Raw genomic sequence first — 20,788 nt, forward strand, 5'->3', positions numbered from 1 at the left:
GAAGCTATGTCAATTCACATCAGCTGAGCATCTGTCCCATATATGGCAAAGACCACAAAAAATGCAACCTTCCCTCTGAAATTGAAAGTTCAGCATTGTAAATGTTCTACAGGATGTTACATTTATCACAGCAATAATACATTCCCCCCCCCCCACTGTACTTGTGTGCATGAGTGTGCAATAAAAAGTGTAACTATGTTACCATAAGTTTACCACTGGCCTTCAAAGCAGACGATTCCAGTTTGTTCATTTACATAACTGACCAGTAGCAATGTAGACCTATAGAAATACGTGGTTTGATGCAGGATGTTGGTTTAAATAAAAAACAGCAGGCACCTTCTTGTTACTCTGGCTTTGTTCTTCACTTCTGAAATCACAAGGCACTCTCTTATATCTTAAATCAGATCTCCAGATTGCTTCTCTTTATCAGGTTTAGTTCATTATCAGCCTCTGTTTCTTCTTTAGCTTTGCTCCTCTGCCTATCTAATTTTATTTAATGGATTTTTATTTTCACACCATGCTACCTCTGTGTGATCTCAGGATATTGCTCTTAAATGAAGTGAATTTATCTGAACCATATTAGATACTGTGTATTTACTCATCTAACATCTTTCTTATAGTACATGACTAAGTCCTGTCTTCACTGCATTTTTTTAGGGTTGGTATATAGTAGCAGATAGAGGGCTGTAAAAATCATTTGTTTCACTTTCCAGGAGTTAGTGGAAACAGAGATAATCTTATTCAACAACTAAGTTAGCTTTGAGTTTCTGGTTTGAGTTAAATCAACCCAATAGCCCAAAGCAAAACTTAGATCTCACGATGAAATTTCACCTATATTTGTGTCAAAACCAGGCAAATTCAAAAATGTCACATGATTTCAAATGCAAAACTATAAAGCAGCCTAATTCTTCTGGAAAGTGGACCCAAGTTCATTCAAAATAAATTTAGTATAATTTGAAAGGGTTTTGAATCTTTTGGAGTAAACAGTCTGATTTTTAAATGAAAAACCTGAAATCAGAAGTCTCACGTGGCTTCAGCTTTTACTGTGAATACTCTGCATAACTCTAGCATATAGCACTCATATTTACAAATTACCATTCTACTACCTCAAACAATAAAATAAAGGCCTAAATCATTTTTAAAAAGTATGCTATAATATCTAATAGTGAAGGTTTTCAGACTGCATTTTTGTAAAGTTTAGTTCAGGGTGCTATGTATAACATAACATTGTTGAATATCTGCTCCCTAACTAAAAATTATGTTATAAATAAATGGGATGGGAAGATTGAAATAATTTTAGGGTATTAAATAAAATTCAAAAGAACTGTAAGGCTGTCCTCACACTGCTGTAAGTTTAAAGTGATTCTGTCAGGTTAAAATTTTTAGCCCAGGTCCGCGACCCTAGCTGAGAAGCATACAGCTCTCTTAAACAGAAGCCTATGCACTTCCCCAGTCCTGACCTGGCTATGCTATATCAAAAAATATGGGTCAATCTGGTGGAAGCAATACTATTTTTGATTACACCCTCTAGAATAAAACCTTCCAAATGCCCTAAAAGCTCTATATTGGAGGCTAGGCTAATGATCAACAAAATGCATTCACCTGTGGTTATCTGAATGTGAAATTATTCACCTATATTCAGGTATGTGTATATGGATGAGGACACTCTCACCTGCGCTGAATGACAGCTCTTTCAGCTACAGGCACATACAGTTATTTGACATGAATGGTCGGACATCCATTTGAAAGAAGCACCAGTGCAAATAATTTGCAATATTGTTCAACAAATAAATACATGTGTATTACTTTGAGCATACAGCATCAAACTTTGACTTTTACTTCATGTTTTGTATGTAGGCACTCTACACAGAGTTACCTCACTGCAGTACATCGCAAGTAAACTTAAAACCTGGCCATCTGGGGTTGAGTCCAGACCTGACTATCTGGGCCATTGAATAGGATAAGAAGTAGGTCGTATGGCCAAATAATCAAGATATTTTTGATCCTTATTGTATGGAGTGGCTTTAGTATGGTGTTTCTTGTCACATTCATTCACTGCCTCCACAATCAGGGAGTTGGATGCAGGATGGGTGGGAAAAAAAGTCAGAGTCCTTAGCTGGGACATATTTTTATTGGTCCTTTTATATGTTGGTGTGCTCTGCCACAGGGTCTTGTCAGGATCAAGTAGTGCCTCATTGATGGGCAGGGCAACATGGGCAGAAGGAGTCCATTGAAGGATATCCAGAAGTTTATGCTGTGATTCTTTGATTTTCTTCAAGGGGATCTGTAAAGAGTCTACAAAATGTTTAATTAACCCCTGGAAATCTCATTAATCATCAGCTATAGAAGATGGGGGAGGCATAACCATCTCATCTGGGGAAGAAAAAGAAATATTTATCTGTGGGGTAGCCTCCTTATCTACTCTGGCCTCCTGCTCCTCAAAGGATTCTTGAACCTGAGGAAGGTGAGGAGAGCTAGATAGGGTAGAAGGATTTTTTCTTCTGTAGCCCCCAAACAAGACATTATAGGTGCCCCCCAAAACTGTAGGTGATATGCCACTGAAGGAGTCCATAGGACATGGGGTGTGGAATCACTGTGCTTGAACCAGGTTGTGGGGGCATGTGCTCATCTTTGATGTAACTCTTCCTTTTCCTCAAAGGTTGGAGAAAGGAACTCAAGCAGGGAGCTCCACCACTCTCCAAAGATGTGAGAGAGTCAAATGGTATTGGGAAAAGGTCCAGTCTTGATGAGCGTGCTTGTGTTAGTACAGATAATCTTTCAGTACCCACTAGCAGGAGATACTCTGGTTAATCTGAAAAAATTACATTTTTGGAATATCTGAATTCCTGTAGTACCGGGTAAGTTTGAAGTATGGGGCTATGTTCCACTGTCAATACCAAGGGCATAAACTGCTCCATCTGCACTCTTTTGGTAGATATAGTTGGTATCAATGAGAATGTCTTAGGAAATGTCGAGATCATAGGAAAGGCATGGCATTTACCTGGTACTGAGGATGTCTTGGAAGTCAATGTAGGTACAGATAGTACTGAGGGCATTGTAGGTACTGCCTTCTTAGAAGAGGAATGCTTAGATTCCTGTGCTGCTGAGTTCTGCTTCTGCAGCACAGATGGTCTCGGTACTCAAGCATGTTTGGTGCCCCTATTCTTAGAAGAGCCTGGAGCCCTGGGTAAGAGGTTGGTACTGACAGTGCCTGGAGCCTCAGTAGTATCCAGAGTGGGTCTCCAAAACGGACTTACTTGGAGGACACTGAGACTTTTTTGAAGTAGACCCCTTCTGAGGAGAATGAGCTATCTTTTCATGGGACTTCTCCAAAGATTTACCTTGGGCAGATCCAGGTGAATGTGCTGAAGTTGAAGAGGCCCTGTGCTTACTCCGATGCTAATGTCCAGGGGGGATCCTGGCATGGACCTGAGGCTGGACGGAGAGAGCCTTCCATCATCAAGAGGCTGAGTCTTATCTCTCAATTCTTCCTAGCCCTGCCTTTAAAAGCACAGCAAATGGAGAACTTCAGGGGAGCAGTGAAACTCCCCCAAGCAGCAGATGCAAGGTGAGTGCTTGTCAGTAACCGGGGTAGCTTCCTGGAAAGAGAGGCACCGTTTGAAGCCCAGTGAGCCACGGAATACCCCAGCGCAATGGTGATATGAGGAGAAAGTTCCCAACCCCCAAGGGGGAAGGAATTTAGACTGACACCTCTAAAACAAACAAGAAAGAAAGAAAGACAGACTAATTAGAGTAGTTCATGGTTTTGAGTAGAAAGGCACACTAATGCTCAATCTCAGGCCAAGGTGATTGAGAAGGAACTGAGGGCAGTTCAACCTCATAGCCCTATACAGCCTCAGTGCAGGGCATGAGGATATATAGGGCACATGAGTGGGTCCAACAGGCACTACTACCAAAAATCTGTGATCAAAGACATGTAGTGTAAGCGCACCTGAAGTTGAGCACCTATCTGTACATTAAGTGAAGAAGAATAAATGTTTATCCATGTTCTTCTCCAACAGAACTGTGCACTTCTTTCTAAAAATTCAATTCTTTTATCCATTATTTGTGTGTCTGAGTGACTGGTCCAAGGACAGCATGTTATTTCTCTCTTGGTGCTGCCACAAATACATTATTCTAAGTACCCAATATTGTTGTATGCAATACTACATATTATAGACACCATTGCTACAGATAACATTCAGTAATATGCTATACATAAAGAATTACTGATCAATGGTATAGACATTCCATTCATTTAAGTAAGATTTTGTTTAGTTAAAATTAAAAAATAGGAATATAAAATTGAAAAGATAGTTTGAGAAATAGTTATTGTGCATAAACCATTCTGTAGTTGTTTTTCAAGTGTAAATATCTTGGTCACTTCCAGTTGTAACTGACATTAAAAAAAACCAAACGCTTAACACCTACTGAGGATCAGCAGCATGTAAAATTTAATTTTCTGTTAAATTTTGGCAAAATAAAACTGTTTGAAATTGCAAGAGCCCTTTTTTTCTTGTTCACCACTTAAACAATTATCATTATTTTCTTGTATTAAAAATTCCAACTGGGTTTGTAATTTCCAGATGCCAAGTTTCAACCAAAGATCTGTGTGCAATGACTACATTCCTTTCCCTCCTTAAATCTTAGATTTGTACACTTGTTTTAAAAATACAGGCTCTCTGTCCTGCAAATTGATCGGTATGAGCATACCCTGTGCCTGTGGGTGGTCCCATCAAAGTCACTGGCGCAGCGGTCTGTGCACATGGAGCACTGGGGTCACAGTTTTGGCCCGTAATGTGTAATAAGAATAGTAAATGAGAGCTGTGAAAAAAGCAGCTAGTGCATATGGCAATGGCTACTTTTCAAACTACATCACAGCTAGTTAGAACACGTATTTGTTTTTGAGGGGGGGACAGAAGAAAACGAACTGCAAATTTTCATCTAAAAAGTAAGCTTGGTTTTTAGTTAGATTTGAATATTAAACAAAGCAAAGAGGTATGTGAGACATCTGTGTCACTCTGATTATTAAAAAGGCTTTAATGTAGATGATTGTGGTGGGGCGATTGCCCACACTCAGAGAGGGGGGCTGCAGCAGGTCTAGGCGCCTGCGCAGCCGCCCAACCAATCAGGGAAGGGCTTACAGAGGGCCAATCAGAACACAGATTGGGGCCAGCCAATCAGGGCCCGCCTCAGCCATATAAGAGACTGCCCAGAGCGGGAGCGGTCAGTCTGTCCCAGGCCTTCAGAGGGGAAGGTCTGTCTCCAGAGCTGGGAGGCCAGCACCTCGGACAGCGCAGTGCAGGCCAGGCCAGCCAGAGAGTGGGAGGAGGCCCTACTCCATAGCCTGCTAGGCGGCAGGCCTGGGAGGAGGAGGCCTAGTGTAGTGAAGGGCTGTTGGGGGAAGCGGTCCAGAGGGGTAGTGAGAGGAGTAAGGAGTAGGACGACAGTGAGACTGTCACACGAGGGCCTCTGGACCGGGACTCAGAGTAGTGGGCGGGCCTGAGTCCCCCCCCCCTTTTTCCCCCTTTGTTTGCTGTGCTACCCCACGCACAGCCACGGGCCGCAGGGAGCGGCCGGTCAGAACCACACCAGATCCTAGACGGTGAGGATCGGACTTGAAGGTGTGGGGCTGTTGTTTACCCCCCCCCCCCGGAAGGGGGTGTGATTGGACAGAGGGACACTACCGGAGGGCAGTGTTCCACAAGAGGACGCCGACGTCGGGAGCAACGCAAGTCCGTGCACCCCACAGAGGCGCGACGACAGGCGGAACGCCACCCAAGGAGGGCGCTCTACTGGCACAAAACTAATTCCCCGAAGTGGCCAGGAGGAGGCGCCACAGCGGTGAGCTACCGACCCTGTCACAATGATAAATGATTTTTGTTGGAAAAAATAGATTAATAATCAAGTCATAATAAGCTAAAGAGCACAAGTTATAAATGCCTGAAAACTGGGGTTGCTAATGGAAATGTTAACAGACCACTAACAATAGCAGCACTACAAGAGAAACCACTATAATAATACTGGAAACAGCACAAGAAACGTGACAGTTCTGGCCTTTTAAAAATGCCTTAAGGATCTGAGGCTGCTGTAATAATTTTTAAGTACATATATACTCCATCCCTCTTGAGGAATCAAATCAACAACAGAGTTCTATTTTCACTTTTTAAAACCTAAGGTGGAGAGTTAAGTTTGCTGTAATTTTGACAGAGTAGGTGCTATTTTATTCCACTGCAAGTCATGAAGTACTTAGAAAGGGAAATTACCAAATAGTTTGGGTAATAGCATCTATACATTCACACTCTTGGGTCTTGTATGCTCATGTACATGACCTCATCACATGAGAAGTAAGTTTATGGCATAAAGTTTAGAAACCCCTCAATCAAGCAGGTAACACTGCTCTACAGCCAAAATGCTTCTGAAATAAATGTAGTCAAACTTTACTAATTCTGGGTCACTGAGAACGAAAATGATGCTTAAAATTGTTGATTGGCTCTAGTTTTCAAGATATGCTATTGGGTCAGTATATACGACCCTTGACTTGGGAATGGCGGAGGATAAGTGAGTTCTAAAGGGAAGGGCTCTCAATTTAAACCAGAAATGACTAAAATACATCTTTGACTGGGTTTGGACAGTACTTGCTTTTTAGGCAAAACAATGAATGATGCAATCTGAAGCTGGTATTGCATCATACATGATATGAATTGCATCATGTTATTCCTAGAAGTCATGGATGATGCAATCATAACAAAGCTTACATCACTCTGCTGAACAAATTGCCCTATATCAGCTCTAGAAATCATACAGTGTCATGCTCTCTTATTTGTCAGTGTTTGATTTTGCAAAGGGACACATTTCTGTTTAGCCAAAGTGAGCAGAGATGCCTCGTACTTGTGTGAAGAGTGCAGATAACTTCTGCTATGTTTGTGGTGAAGTGACTTTTGCATCACAAAAGCGCAGTATAACCACTATGGTTAAGAAAGCCTATCACCTTCATTTTGGTTGCAAAATTGGAGATCAGGACAAGAGGTGGGCCCCACACATATGCTGCAACACTTGTGCAACAAATCTTCACCAGTAGTTGAACAGGAAAAGGAAATCTATGCCTTTTGCAGTGCCAATGATTTGGAGAGAGCCAACAGATCATACCAGCAATTGTTACTTCTGCATGGTGCCTCCAGTTGGGAAAGGTGTGTTAAAGAAGAAAAAGTGGACTGTGCATTATCCAAACATTCCATCAGCTATACGCCCAGTACCCCACGGAGAAGGACTGCCGGTTCCTGATGCACCAGAATCATTCTCACTTGAGTCAGACGAGGAAGAGGATGAAACTTCTGGTCCTGAACCATCAATGTCACAGGACCCACATTTTCTCCCATCCTCCTCCTCTGAACCACACCTCATAACACAAGGTGAACTGAATGACCTTGTCAGGGATTTGGAACTACTCAAGAGTAAGGCAGAGCTGTTGGGCTCCAGACTACAGCAGTGGAATCTCCTGGCAAGTGATGTTAGGGTTTCCACGTTCCGTGACCATCAAAAGGATCTTGTCCCATTCTTCTTCATGGAAGGTGATCTTGTAGCCTGCAACAACATCGATGGTGTGATGGCAGTCCTCAACATCGTTCACGATCCAGATGAGTGGAGACTGTTCATTGATTCATCGAAGACGAGTCTTAAAGCTGTTTTACTGCCTAATGGCAATGTTTTGCCATCAATTCCAGTTGGTCATGCAGTCCATATGAAGGAAACCTATGACAACATGAAACAACTTTTGAGCTGCATAAACTATGACCTACATCAGTGGCAGCTTTGTGGCGATTTGAAGGTTGTTGCTCTCTTGCTTGGTCTGCAGACTGGATACACAAAGTACTGCTGTTTTCTCTGCGAATGGGATAGTCGTGCAAGAGATTCCCACTACATCAAGAAAGATTGGCCACTCTGACAGTCATTGGAGCCTGGGAGGAAAAGTGTTCAGCATCCACCACTTGTTGAATCAAGGAAGATTTTGTTACCACCCTTACACATCAAGCTGAGTCTGATGAAGAACTTTGTCAAGGCTATTGACAAAACACAAGCAGCTTTCAAGTACCTCCGTGGAAAATTTCCAAGTTTAGGTGAAGCTAAGATAAAGGAAGGTGTCTTTGTTGGTCCTCAGATTCGTGAACTTCTTTGAGATGATGCTTTTGACCATGCACTGCGTGGCAAGGAAAAGACGGCATGGAAAGCCTTCCAGTTAGTGGCAATAAATTTTCTCGGAAACAACAAGGCAGACAACTACAGGTTGTTGGTGGAAAACCTCCTCAAGGCATACAAAAGCCTTGGTTGCGACATGTCATTAAAGATACATTTTTTGCACTCTCATCGAGATTTTTTTCCACCGAACTGCGGAGCAGTGAGTGACGAGCACGGCGAGCGATTTCACCAGGACATTGCAACAATGGAGAAATGCTATCAGGGCAAATGGAGCCCATCAATGCTTGCAGACTATTGGTGGACAGTGACAAGAGATGCTCCATTTAATGAATACAAGAGACAAGCCAAGAAGCGCTGAGTAGACCCTGAATAGGACTAAACTATGTACATAATAGTTTTTTGCCTTTTGTTTCATAATACATTTTATTCATATAACCCTTTTGCTGATTTTTAAAGTGTTACATATACAGGACAGGTGAAATATTATCATGTAAAGCAACCATAAACTCATGAAAAGACCTAGGTTTACAATTTATGATTAAAACTCTACTATCTACACAATATACATAGACATAAAATGTAAAAACTTAAATATCTTAGAAACAGTAGCCAATCAGTTGTTTTAGTTGTCATATTTGAATTCAGCACATCAAAATACATAATAAATAGCACATTTTATCTCTGAAGCAGACAACTTCCCAAAAATTGTAGACCAGTGTAATGTAACAGTGCATCATTGCTACTAGCAGACATTACCTTCTGTTCTTGATCATTGGAAAAAAGTATTAACTGTAACCTATACACAGCAAGACATAAAAACTTTCACAGTGGTTCCTCTACCTTGACTTATCTTTTTATGTTACTTTTTACTTTCTACTTCTGATTCTTTTATTAGTCTTTTTATTTTCCTTGTTTTGCAAAGATTTAACATTTCACAAGACCACTTTGCAAGGGTCAAAAAAGACAATCAAAATGATAGAAAATATCATGGTCCACTTCCATTATGATTACATATATATATTACAGTAGTACCCAGAGGCCCCAAAGAGCTGTATAAATATGTACAAAGATGCAGTTCCTGCCCCAAAGGTCTTACAATCTAGGAAAGCATTTTAAAGGGTTAACATTTCTGTAAATGTGAAAATAGATTGCACTAACCTTTGTTCCCATTTCTTACTTTAGAAGAGCTCAGATATAATTTTTAAATCAAAATGTCTTTTTTTCAGATCAGGAGCTAGGTAGGTCCTCAGGTGGTGTGAAATGATACAACTCCATTGAAGTCTTCAGTACTACATTGATTTACATCAGCTGAGGATCTAGAGCCTTCAAACTTTTGCTTGCCCTACAATACCCAGTACTACAAGTGTTTGTTGCACTATTATAGCTACAAATCTCTTAAGGCATCAATCTTCTGTGTGCAGAAGTACACCATTTTAAACTACATTGACCTGAAACCTGTAACTAAACTGATAGCCTCTAAAAAATCATTTTAACATGACACTAGGGCTATCTCCTGTGGGCCAAATTCTGCCCTTAAATGTACATTCACAGCAAATTCATTGTAAGCTGATGTGCATGTACCAGAGGACAGAAAGAATTTGTTCCTAAATGTTTAATAGGTTGATAAAGGCATAATGTACTTTACTGAACAGGTTGAACGATAGCCACCGTATTCTATGGTATACTCAAAGCAAAGCAATACTGTATGGATTTGTTGTACCTGGACAGGGTTGTGTGTTGCAAAGTGCCTCTTCAGTGTGAAGTCCAAGGCAGATGTCCCCTCCATAGGCTGGGGCTGGGTTTGTGCATGAGCGGGTCCTCATGTAATGTCCACCTCCACAAGTTGCTGAGCACTTTGACCATGATGACCAACAAGACCAACCTCCATCAACTGGAAAGAAATAACAACTCATTGTTCTAAGTCTCTGCATGGATGAACCATTTAAATCAACCTATCCAGTTTGGTTCTATGGGCATGAGTCAAAGTCTACTGCAGTCAATAGAAGATTTTTAGGCCTCACCTGGCAAATGGGATCAGGCTATGAAGCTTACTTTACATTCTGAGATTTATAAAAGTATTGTCCAATGAAAGGAAGAGTAAGAAGAGTCAGAGCCCAGTGTGGATACAAAATTTATGTCCGCAGATGCAGATATCCGTGGATATAAATAAGTATCTGCAGAGCTGCAGGGCTCTACCAGCAAAAGCAGCAGCATGTCAGGCCTCCACTCCCAGCCCTGCACTGGTAGCTCCGTCGGCATGGCTGTTCCACTCACAGCCCCACCCCTAGCCCTGCCCACTGGTCGGGCACCAGACTCACTGGTAGCTATCCCTGGTCCTGCTCGTGTGTGCAAGCGGTTAGCACACTCTGGGACATGAGTCCTTTCCACACAGTGGTCTACGTCTCCTATCCTGGGGCATGCGAGCCGCTTGCACNGGACCATCTGTTTTCTCTTCCTTTGCTGTCCATGATGTAGAGTCCTTAATGCTGATTCAGCCTTATTGATAAAAATGAAGAATTATGAAGAAAGTTCCAGACATTACATAATTTCTTTACATAACAGTATAGCAGAGCTATTGGATAAAAAGGGTAGTTAATTAATTACCCAATAATAGAAAATGGTTTCAAAATACTTCACAAGTATTCAGGTTGGTATGTTGTGTAGCAAGGCCTTTTCAACAAGCAAGGGTGCTCTCAAAACAATGTTTTCTTTTATAGGGGTTGTTTTTTGTCTTCCTGAGCAATCAAGCAACTCTCTGCCTAATAGCTGTTGTTCTGGTTAATAAATATTGCTCCACAAAGACAAGAAAAAAAAATCCTGGGGAAAAGGATGTTCCAGGGGAAAATAGTCTATAGAAACAGGACCCCCTGGTGCTCCAATAAAACAGCCACACTACTGGACAATTTCCAAAAGACTATTAAGTAAATTGGCCATCCTTCCATGCACTTTGGGTTTTACAAAAGAGAGGAAGGAACGATGAGCAGAGAGGGTGATCCTCTTCATTCTCAAAAATTTGGATGGAATTGTGACAGTAGGGGTTTTGCACAGATTGGGCGGTATCCTTCACAACTGAAGCTTTCATTTAAGTTATTTCTAGCCCTTCTGGGTATGAAGATAAATAAAAAGTTACTCATCTAAAGGTTATCTTGTTGAGAACATAGCAAAAGAGAATGAATAACAGCAAGCAAGATTGGAGTCTTCTCTTCATATGAAAGAGAGTGAACTGAGAGAGATTCACAGAAATGTGAATGGCATCACATGACTAAGCGGAATTAGAATTTCGCATTAGCACAAATGTGGAATTTTGGGGTGCCTGTGAAAGTGATGGATTAGAGACCTGACTCTCTGCTGTGCCCTTCTGGACTCCCAGACACTAGCTGATTCCCAGTCCACCCCACTTGTTTCTTTCTACATCCCTATGGATATCACCACATTTCCCCTGACCTGTGGGAAAGAGCAAAAACAAAAAATAAAGTTTTTCACTCCCAGTTCAGTGCTGCTTCAGTCCACATTCATAAAAGGAAGTGTTGCATGTAGCAGACAGCTGACTCAGAGCAATGCAGCAGCAAGAAAGGCAGACTAATGCCTGTAGTGGCTGTACAACAGTAAGAACTAAGGCCAAAGCCTTTAGGAAGGACTCTGATTCACGTAATGGCCTTTGGATCAGATGAGAATAGCCCTAAGCCAATTTTTTTCCTGGTGTATGAAGTTACCCCAAGGATGAATTTGATCCATTATTTTTAAATATCGTCCTCTTTTCTACAGGCCACATTATTTCTGCAGAGAAAAAGGTGGCAGAAGTGAAAAAAGCAACAGGAGATTAACAGATTTTTCAAAGTCAAATACACTCTCTATAATATCCTTACAGGAATTTTTGTAGTATTTGAACTTCTCTGTATTTTTATCTTCATGTTTATTGGTATATGACTATTTCTGCTGAATATATTAGATTTTTCACAGTCTAAATTAAAAAAAAAATGGTAATAAAAATAGCATGACACCGATGAGATCGCAAATATTGAAATAAGATAGCAAAATTTCAAATCTTGAAAACAGAATTAATCCATTTCCTTCCATACGCATTAGTATATCTATGTATTTCCTATATTTCAATATTCCATATTTCAACCACATATTAATATCTTAAACAAAACAAGAAATGAATGGGGATGGATAGATGGACAGGCAGACAGAGAGGTATGAGTGGGGATGGAGGGACAGACACACACTGGGGTATGAATGGAGATGGATGGATGGAGATGGATGTCAACATACATTTACAAATATTTTTCTTCATAATCAGGGTATTTTGTACTTTTAAATCCAGCATGATTCAGTATATCTCTGTACCAACAGAAAAAGTACATTATGCAGAGTTCTAACACGTTATTTTCCATGTTGTTGGACAATAATCTCAGTATATCTCTGAACCAACAGAAAAAAACACATTATGCAGAGTTCTAACACGTTATTTTTCATGTTGTTGGACAATAATCTGAGTACAATTAACTCATTTTAACATGAATTATTTCAGATGACCATTCTTTCCAATGAAAACAGTGATTATAGCCTATTAATTTGAACTGGAGCGTCACATGATATGCACAATTCTAAGCCACATTTGACCAGCAGAGGAAATAAATTATGCTATTCCAGTAAAGGCTAGAATATAAACACATCAGAGAGAATATACACAAAAGATTCCCTATCTGAAGATTTCTTACCCATCTTTTAGAGGTCTGGGAAATCATGTGAAAGGCATTTCATGGCTTTCCTTCTGCATGCTCTAGATTGTCTAGTTATGATTATCAAAGCATCCAGACAAAGCAGGCATGCAAATATTATATTCCAGGGATCGGCAACCTTTGGCATGCGGCCTGCCAGGGTAAGCCCCCTAGCAGGCCGTGCTGGTTTGTTTACCTGTCGCGTCCGCAGGTTCGGCCGATCGCAGATCCCATGGTTCGCCGCTCCAGGCCAATGAGGGCTGCAGGAAGCGGCTCGGGCCGAGGGATGTTAACTCTTAATGTTAAGGGCAGCTGTGGTTTGGATTGAGCATGGAGCTGAGAATCAGGAAATCAGGGTTTTATTTTCAACTCTGCCACTGATTCTGCATGACCTTCGTATACCAGTTAACTTCACTGTGCCACATACCTGTAAAATGGGGTATAATAGTATGTACCGAACTTTGTAGAGAACTTTGAGTTCTGAGGATAAAGAACACTATGTAGCAGACCCTCACTAATCCACACTTGGTTTAGCCACACACTTCATCTTAATCTTCAAAAAGAATTACGGTAATTATCTCTCCATCTCATAATAAAGATTTAATAGCAGATGTTAAATTCCAGTCTCAGATGTATTCATTATTTGAGGGAAGTGGCGCGGGCTGAGGGATGTGCTGGCCGCCACTTCCCATAGCCCCCATTGGCCTGGATCGACGAACCATGGCCTGTGGGAGCTGCAACTGGACGAACCTGCGGACACTGCACGTAAACAAACAGTCCCAGCCTGCCAGCGGATTTCCCTGATGGGCCGCATGCCAAAGGTTGCCGATTCCTGTTGTAGAGTATTAATATGAATAATTAAAACTGAACTAGGATTGACCAAATAAATGAACCAAGTACACATTGTGATTTGTTATCCTTGATTTTTCATTGTGTTTGTTCATTTGGGCCTCAATCCTGCAAAGCACTCAGCAGCTCTTGAGATGTCAGTGGACAATTTTTTCAAAAGTGATTTAGGACTTTATGTTCCATTGCCTTTCTGTGGGACTTTGGCACTTTTGAAAATTTTACCCACTCTCACTATTTCCCAAATATCAGTAATTCACAATGGGTGTTCCAATTAGTGAGGATCTAGTGTTAGTGCCGATTCTTTTTATTAGTTAAACTTTCTGATTCTTTTCATATGGTTAAGTAAAATATTTTTTAAGCATAAAAGGCAAGATGGTCAAAAGAATATTAATTTATGGAGAAGTCCCTGTGAAGGTGGGGATAAGAAGGGAAGTGACGGTTGCCCAATCCTGGGCCCTGCATTGGCCACTTCAGTCGCTCTGGGTCCCACTCTCGCTTCCTCCACCCGAGGTGTGCTTGACTTTATATGGGGGTGGAGCCACCACAATATTTCCTTGTGAGAGAATTAGCCTCACTGCTCGCACCTCCCGTTCAACCACCCCATTGCACAGCAGAAGCATGCCGTGTTGCATATATAAATACAAGTTAAATAGGGATGAGCAGGACAGGGAGCAGAGTAGAACCTGATCCTGCTTTAATGAGAAGACAGTTGCCTAGCTGCCAAGTTATTCCTGTCTACTAGCAGCAGTAAGGATTAAGAGCTAGATTATACTCTAATGATGAGCTCTGTGTAAGGACTAGTATGAAAGAGCCCAGGGAAGGAGGTTTTGCCTCAGAGAGGACCAATTCCTTCTTTATTCTTCCTTTCCTCCCAGACATTAATAATCTGCTACTGACCCTGACCAGTAGAAGATTATTTCCTCCTACACAATGGCTCAGTGGCAGTGGCCAGTACTTTGGGGAACTAGGGCAGAACCAAAACATCACCCATTTCTTGCCCTTCCCAGTTTACTCCCTGCCCAATTCTGTGAGGGGCTAGTGCCCATCGCGCTGTCCCTGATTTCCCCTCTATACTTGAAGTGGAGATGAAGGGAAGTGTGCATATGAGGGTGTAGCATGTTATATTCTGCTTAGTGCACATAGAGCTATGTGGACACCAATGGGTATGCCTACACAATGTTTTGGAGTGAGCCTCCCAGCCTGGGTGACAGTCTCAGATTAGTGAGACTCACACTAACGCTTTAAAAATATCTGTATAGACAGCACTTTGAAGTTGCAGCTTGGGTTGGAGCTCAGGCTCTGAAGCCCACCATCCTCCCTAGGCACTTGATCTCCCATGTCCCTCCTATGCATCGCCTCTGCTTCCAGACCTAAGTGAGGAAGATACACCTAAGCATCCCAATAGCATGATGAAAATTGCACTTAGACCGACTTCTCCTCATTAATGATTATTTTCCACCCAGAACCTGTCCCCTTAGAAGGAAAGAAGTGAGGTTCCAGGCAGCTTGAAATTTACTACAACTGATGTGGAGAACTGCGTTTAGCATTTAACCTTATTTGCCCCTATCCATTGCCTCCACTCACTGTGCAATGTGCAAAGACTTGCAAGATCAAGAGTGAAATGTTAGACATCCTCATACTGCTGGAGTAATCAGACGTTATGAAGCTGTCCTGAGCGGAGGGTTAAGAGGAATGAAATCCACTCACCTACCACAATGATACAAAACATGGCTGCAAAGCAACCCATCCATAGCCACTATTATAACTGACCCTGTGGAATAGTGGCTGCTGCTGTTGGTTCTTTAGCTCTTAATCAGGGGAGGAACCTCTTAATTAGGAAGACCAGAGCTTTAAAAAGCCCGCTCCTAAGCGACCAGAGGAGCTAGCAAACAGGAGCGGTTAACAGGGGAGTTTTGCAAGGGAGTTCTCCAGAGGGGCAGAGTGATGGGGGGGGGCTATACCACTTGACATTACTTAAACGTCTTTAAACTTAAGCCAAAAAACATCTCCCGAAAAAACAAAACAACAACAAAAGAACCAGCTGCAGGAGTAAAAAGAGAATGCAGGCAGAAGTCCAGAAGGGGCTACCCGGTTTATTGCATCCAATGCAGCATGTATGATTATCTGCCCTATGGGCAGGTGGCGTATGTTTGCATTTGGTGCAAGAAGCTCCTGGCCCTCATAGACCATGTACGGGCTTTGGAGACCAGAGTGGCTGAGCTGGAGGAGCTAAGGGAGACAGAGAGGTACTTAGATGAGACTTTCCAGGACACAGTAGAATGGTCCCACTCCCAATCTGACAGCCTCTGTGCTGTTGCGGAGGATGAAAGTCTGAGGGAAGGAGGACATCTAACTGGAGCAGAGGGAAATGATCCCATAGTTGGGACCATCCTTCCAGATGATGTTGTGGTATCCTCTCACACTGAGGATACCTCTCTGGGGCATGGAACTCCAGTTATTAGGAAGAGACAGATATTAGTAATGGGTAATTTGATCATTAAAAACATAGCTAGCTGGGTTTGCGATGACCAGGCGAAGTGCATGGTGACTTGCCTGCCTGGTGTGAAGGTTGTGGATTTCTTGAGACATCTAGATAGACTTATGTGTAGTGTTGGGGAAGAGCCAGTGGTTCTGGTACATGTAGGTACCAATGACATAGGGAGGGATTGGAGAGAGGTTCTGGAGGCCAAATTTAGGCTTCTAGGTAAGAGATTAAAGTCCAGGACCTCTATGGTAGCATTCTCTGAGATGCTTCCATTTCCACAAGCAGGGCCCTCTCCCTCAGGTCCCCTGGGGAGGAAGATCATCATTGTACGTTGCTAACGCTGTTGAAAGCATCTCAAGGCATTTTGGGAAGGGTTAAAGGTGTGAGTGTGTAGTGGAAAATCTCTTTGCAGATTGCGAGAGGCCAAAGGGGGAGGGAGGAAGAGAGCAGAGAACGGGTTAACTTGGCACTTCAGCTAGCTTAGTCTGAAGATAAGACGCTGGCCCCTGTCCAAGGTCACAGCGAGAAATTTGCAGCTGAATTAACATCTTACCCAACCCTAGCCAGCCATGAGAAAAGAAGAACTAAGCTGAGCAGGACTTCAAAGAGTGCAAAAACAAGCAAGACGGCGAAGGCGAACGGGGGGGAAAGCTGAGAAGGCCACAGAAAGCCAGTTTGGACTGGTACAAAGAGCACTAGGAACAGAGGTCCTTGAACGAAATACCCCCAAAAGAACCCAGGACTTAAAAACCCACCCAAGAGGCAAAGCAAGTCAGAGATCAACAGCGGACCCCGGAAGACCCGTGCACAGGACAAGAACTCCAGTCCACCCATCCCCCTCTTCTTCTTTCGTTACACCCAGGCTTGGCCAGCCTCGTGTAGTGCGGGTGTGAGTATGAAAGTGGGTTAGGGCTTGGGGCACTAATGCTTTCTTCCTTCCTCTGAGTGACTTAGGGAAACCCCCCACCCCAGCACTCACCGCTGTTATTTTATTATTTTATTAATAAAGCTTTAAAATTTAGTCCCTTGGTGTGCTCCACCATCTCCTCCCCTAAAGATCCTGTGGCCTCAGCCTGACCACCTGACGCCTCGGGCAGATTGGTAACATAAATCTGTCACAACCATAATATAATTAAATTTAATGTCTCTGTGGTGCGGAAAACACCACAGTGGTCCAACAGTGTAGAATTTAATTTCAGAAAGGGGGAGATGCACAAAAATGAGGAGGTCGGTTAAACAGAAATTAAGAGGTACAGTGCCAAAAGTAAAATCCCTGCAAGCTGCATGGAAACTTTTAAAAGACAAAAAGACACCATAATACAGGCTCAACTTAAATGTATACCACGAACTAAGTAACATAGTAAGAATACCAAAAAAGAGCCACTGTGGCTAAACAACAAAGTAAGAGAAGCAGTCAGAGGCAAAAAAGGCATCCTTTAAAAAGTGAAAGTTAAATCCTAGTGAGGAAAATAGAAAGGTGCATAAACTCTGGCAAATGAAGTGTAAAAATATAATTAGGAAGGCCAAAAAAGAATTTGAAGAACAGATAGCCAAAGACTCAAAAAGTAATAGCAATTTTTTTTTAAGTACATCAGAAGCAGGAAACCTGCTAAACAACCAGTGGGGCCACTGGACAATCAAGATGCTAAAGGAGCACTCAAGGACAGTAAGGCCATTGTGGAGAAACTAAATGAATTCTTTGCATTAGTCTTCACAGTTGAGGATGTGAGGGAGATTCCCAAACCTGAGCCATTCTTTTTAGCTGATAAATGTGAGAAATTGTCCCAGATTGAGGTGTCATTAGAGGAGGTTTTGGAACAAACTGATAAACTAAACAATAATAAAGTCACCAGGACTAGATGGTATTCCCTGAAGGAACTCAAACGTGAAACTGCAGAACTACTAACTGTAGTCTGTAACCTATCATTTAAATCAGCTTCTGTACCAAATGACTGGAGGATAGCTAATGTGACAGCAATTTTTAAAAAGGGCTCCAGAGATGACCCCAGCAATTACAGGCCAATAAGTACCGGGCAAACTGGTTGAAATTATAGTAAATAACAAAATTGTCAGACACATAGATGAACATAATTTGTTGGGGAAGAGTCAACATGGTTTTTGTAAAGGGAAATCCTAGTGGTGTCCCTAGCCTCTGTTTGCCAGAAGGGGATGGATCACTTGATGATTACCTGTTCTGTTCATTCTCCCCCTGGCATTGGTCACTGTCAGAAGACAGGATACTGGGCTAGATGGACCTATGGTCTGACCCAGTATGGCCGTTCTTATGTTCTTGGACAATACTAAATACAGAGTTCCCTCCTCTGGCCTGCACCAGCCATATTGGTCACTTCTTCACCTGCTTATCCCAGGGTCAGCATGAAACTTATCTCCTCCCACTCACGGCTATCATCTCAGACACTCTGCAAAACAGTGACTTTCACTCTGACATATGCATTTGTTGTCTACAAACTAGCTTTCTGTGACTCATTAAAAACCCACAATTACTTTTTTATACTTCTCCTAGTAAACACTCCTCTCTCTCTCTCTCTGAATGTACAATCAAGCCCAACTTCTGGATGAACCATATCTTATTATCATTACTCACCCTCCCACGTGTTCAAAGAAAAGAGCAACTATATATACCTGTTTCTCTTTTTCCCCCTTCAGACTGATCAGATTTGGACCCTTAAATTTATTTTAATTATTGATAAACACCAGCTGCTGTGAATCAGCTGTAACGGAGAACTGGAAGGATTTCTCTGAGTCCCATCAGAATGACATAATTCTCTATTTGCTCCCAAATCACCACACACTTGGATGCTTTATTCAAGCTGTGAAGACTTATTCAAATGTAATTTGTGGGCAAGAAGGAAACAAATCACTGAGAAAAGATATTAGACATATCAGGACATCAGATTCCTGCTTTAGCAGGGCCCCCACTACCCCTTTTCTTCTGTTAGTTCTTGAAAATCATTTTCAAAAGCAGAACCAATGGGGATGTAACAGTGGGGATTGTTTGTAACCAAAATGTCAGTTTCAAGTTGTTCCTTATAACTTCATCACTTTTTGTTTTCTGATTTGCTTAGCTGTCTATGCTGGCTCAATCTTCGATATTAGCACCACTATCATGCTCTGCATATTAATATTATGAAAAACTTGCATTTTCTGCTAACTGTACCAATTTCTACTGAAAATAATTGCAAAATGAATAAGTTAAAAAAGTCCCATTTCTGGAAACGTAAAATATTTCGCTTTAAAAAATCCACCATTTTCAAAAAAAATCCAGCCCAAAATTCTGTTTTAAGAACCAATAGTGAAGGGGAAACAACAAATCTGGTCCAATTTTACAGGAATATTTTCTCCTGTTATTACTGGATAGTAATGAAACTATGAATCTAGATTGATTTTTTGAAGTGTCTGTTTAGCTTTTGCTTACTTAAGTTTAAAACTATAAATAAACCTGGGACAAGTCTCTACACCCTCTGAGGGCAGGTCCTCAGTCAGTATAAATTCCCATAGCTCTATTGACTTCAGTTGATTCTGACCATTTACACCAGCTAAGGCTCTGCCTCGTGGTGTCCAACCTTTTCAAATCTTATTTCAAGAAGATTAAGGGGCCACAATCAATATTCTGCCCTGTTTGCTACCTTTACACTGCTCATATAGTGCAAAGGGAGCGGAAATCAGCACCACTAGAAAACAGGTCCCCTGTGGGGATTCCCTTGGCCTGGGGAAGTCCTGAGTAGGAGCAGCTCAGAGTGGGTGTACACTTCCCTCCTGACAACCTGTGGGGAGAAGAAGTGAATGGGATGCTCCACGTTCTGACTATCACCACCTAGTGTATTGGTCCCTAGAGAACTGTTGCCAGTTAGCACATAGTAAACATGGCCCAGACTGCTAAAATCTGAACTGAACCTGGGCCACTGAATCTGTCAGCTGTACCCATTTGTTGGCTCTCAGCAATCTTGGGCATCCGTGTGTAGAGATTCAGATTTGCCCTCCCTCCAATCTCCTTCAACCCCAATTCTTCCCCCAACCTGAGGCTAGTGGTTGGAGAGCCTGAGAGACTATTTACTGGGTCAACATTATTCACACATGGAATTCCTTTAGGGTTAAAAGGAGAATAATGCCACAGCCATATCAGATGTGAATGGAGAAGGAAGGCATGCTGAGGAGTCAGCACTCCCCCTCTTCTCCTCTACATAGCCTCCTGATGTGGGGCCCCTTTGCTTGAGAAAGAGAGAGAGAGAAGATAAGGGCACAAATAATCTTGCCAAATATAGAAGATACAACAACGATGCACATCTGTATCCACTGCCTGAAAAAATGTACATTTAGGTTTTAATCTCTTTTTAGTGAACCATAAAATAATTTTCAATGAAAAATCTGCTTATGATTCTTCTAATGAACTCTCACAAGCGTTGCACTATTTACAGTGCACCTGAGATACCATCTCTTCCTGTTATCTGTCCAGGACCTCCTAAGACCTCCCAGGGTCTTGCATTCAAAATCTGTCACAAATTTACTCGACAGG

The 20,788-nt window shown here is 42.0% G+C and overlaps 1 protein-coding gene across 2 annotated transcripts in view; it reads right to left on the minus strand.

Annotated features, from left to right (window-relative positions):
- Nucleotides 1–20,788, minus strand: part of SEMA5A (semaphorin 5A) — a 635,888-nt gene that overhangs the window by 28,314 nt on the left and 586,786 nt on the right. For both annotated transcript variants that reach the window (XM_034761526.1, XM_034761524.1), the window contains exon 18: nucleotides 9,917–10,087. In XM_034761526.1, coding sequence (XP_034617417.1) covers nucleotides 9,917–10,087 — 171 coding nt within the window. The remainder of the gene's footprint in view (nucleotides 1–9,916; nucleotides 10,088–20,788) is intronic.

The sequence above is a fragment of the Trachemys scripta genome, chromosome 2 (assembly GCF_013100865.1).
Source record: "Trachemys scripta elegans isolate TJP31775 chromosome 2, CAS_Tse_1.0, whole genome shotgun sequence".
NCBI classification, from domain to species: domain Eukaryota; kingdom Metazoa; phylum Chordata; order Testudines; family Emydidae; genus Trachemys; species Trachemys scripta.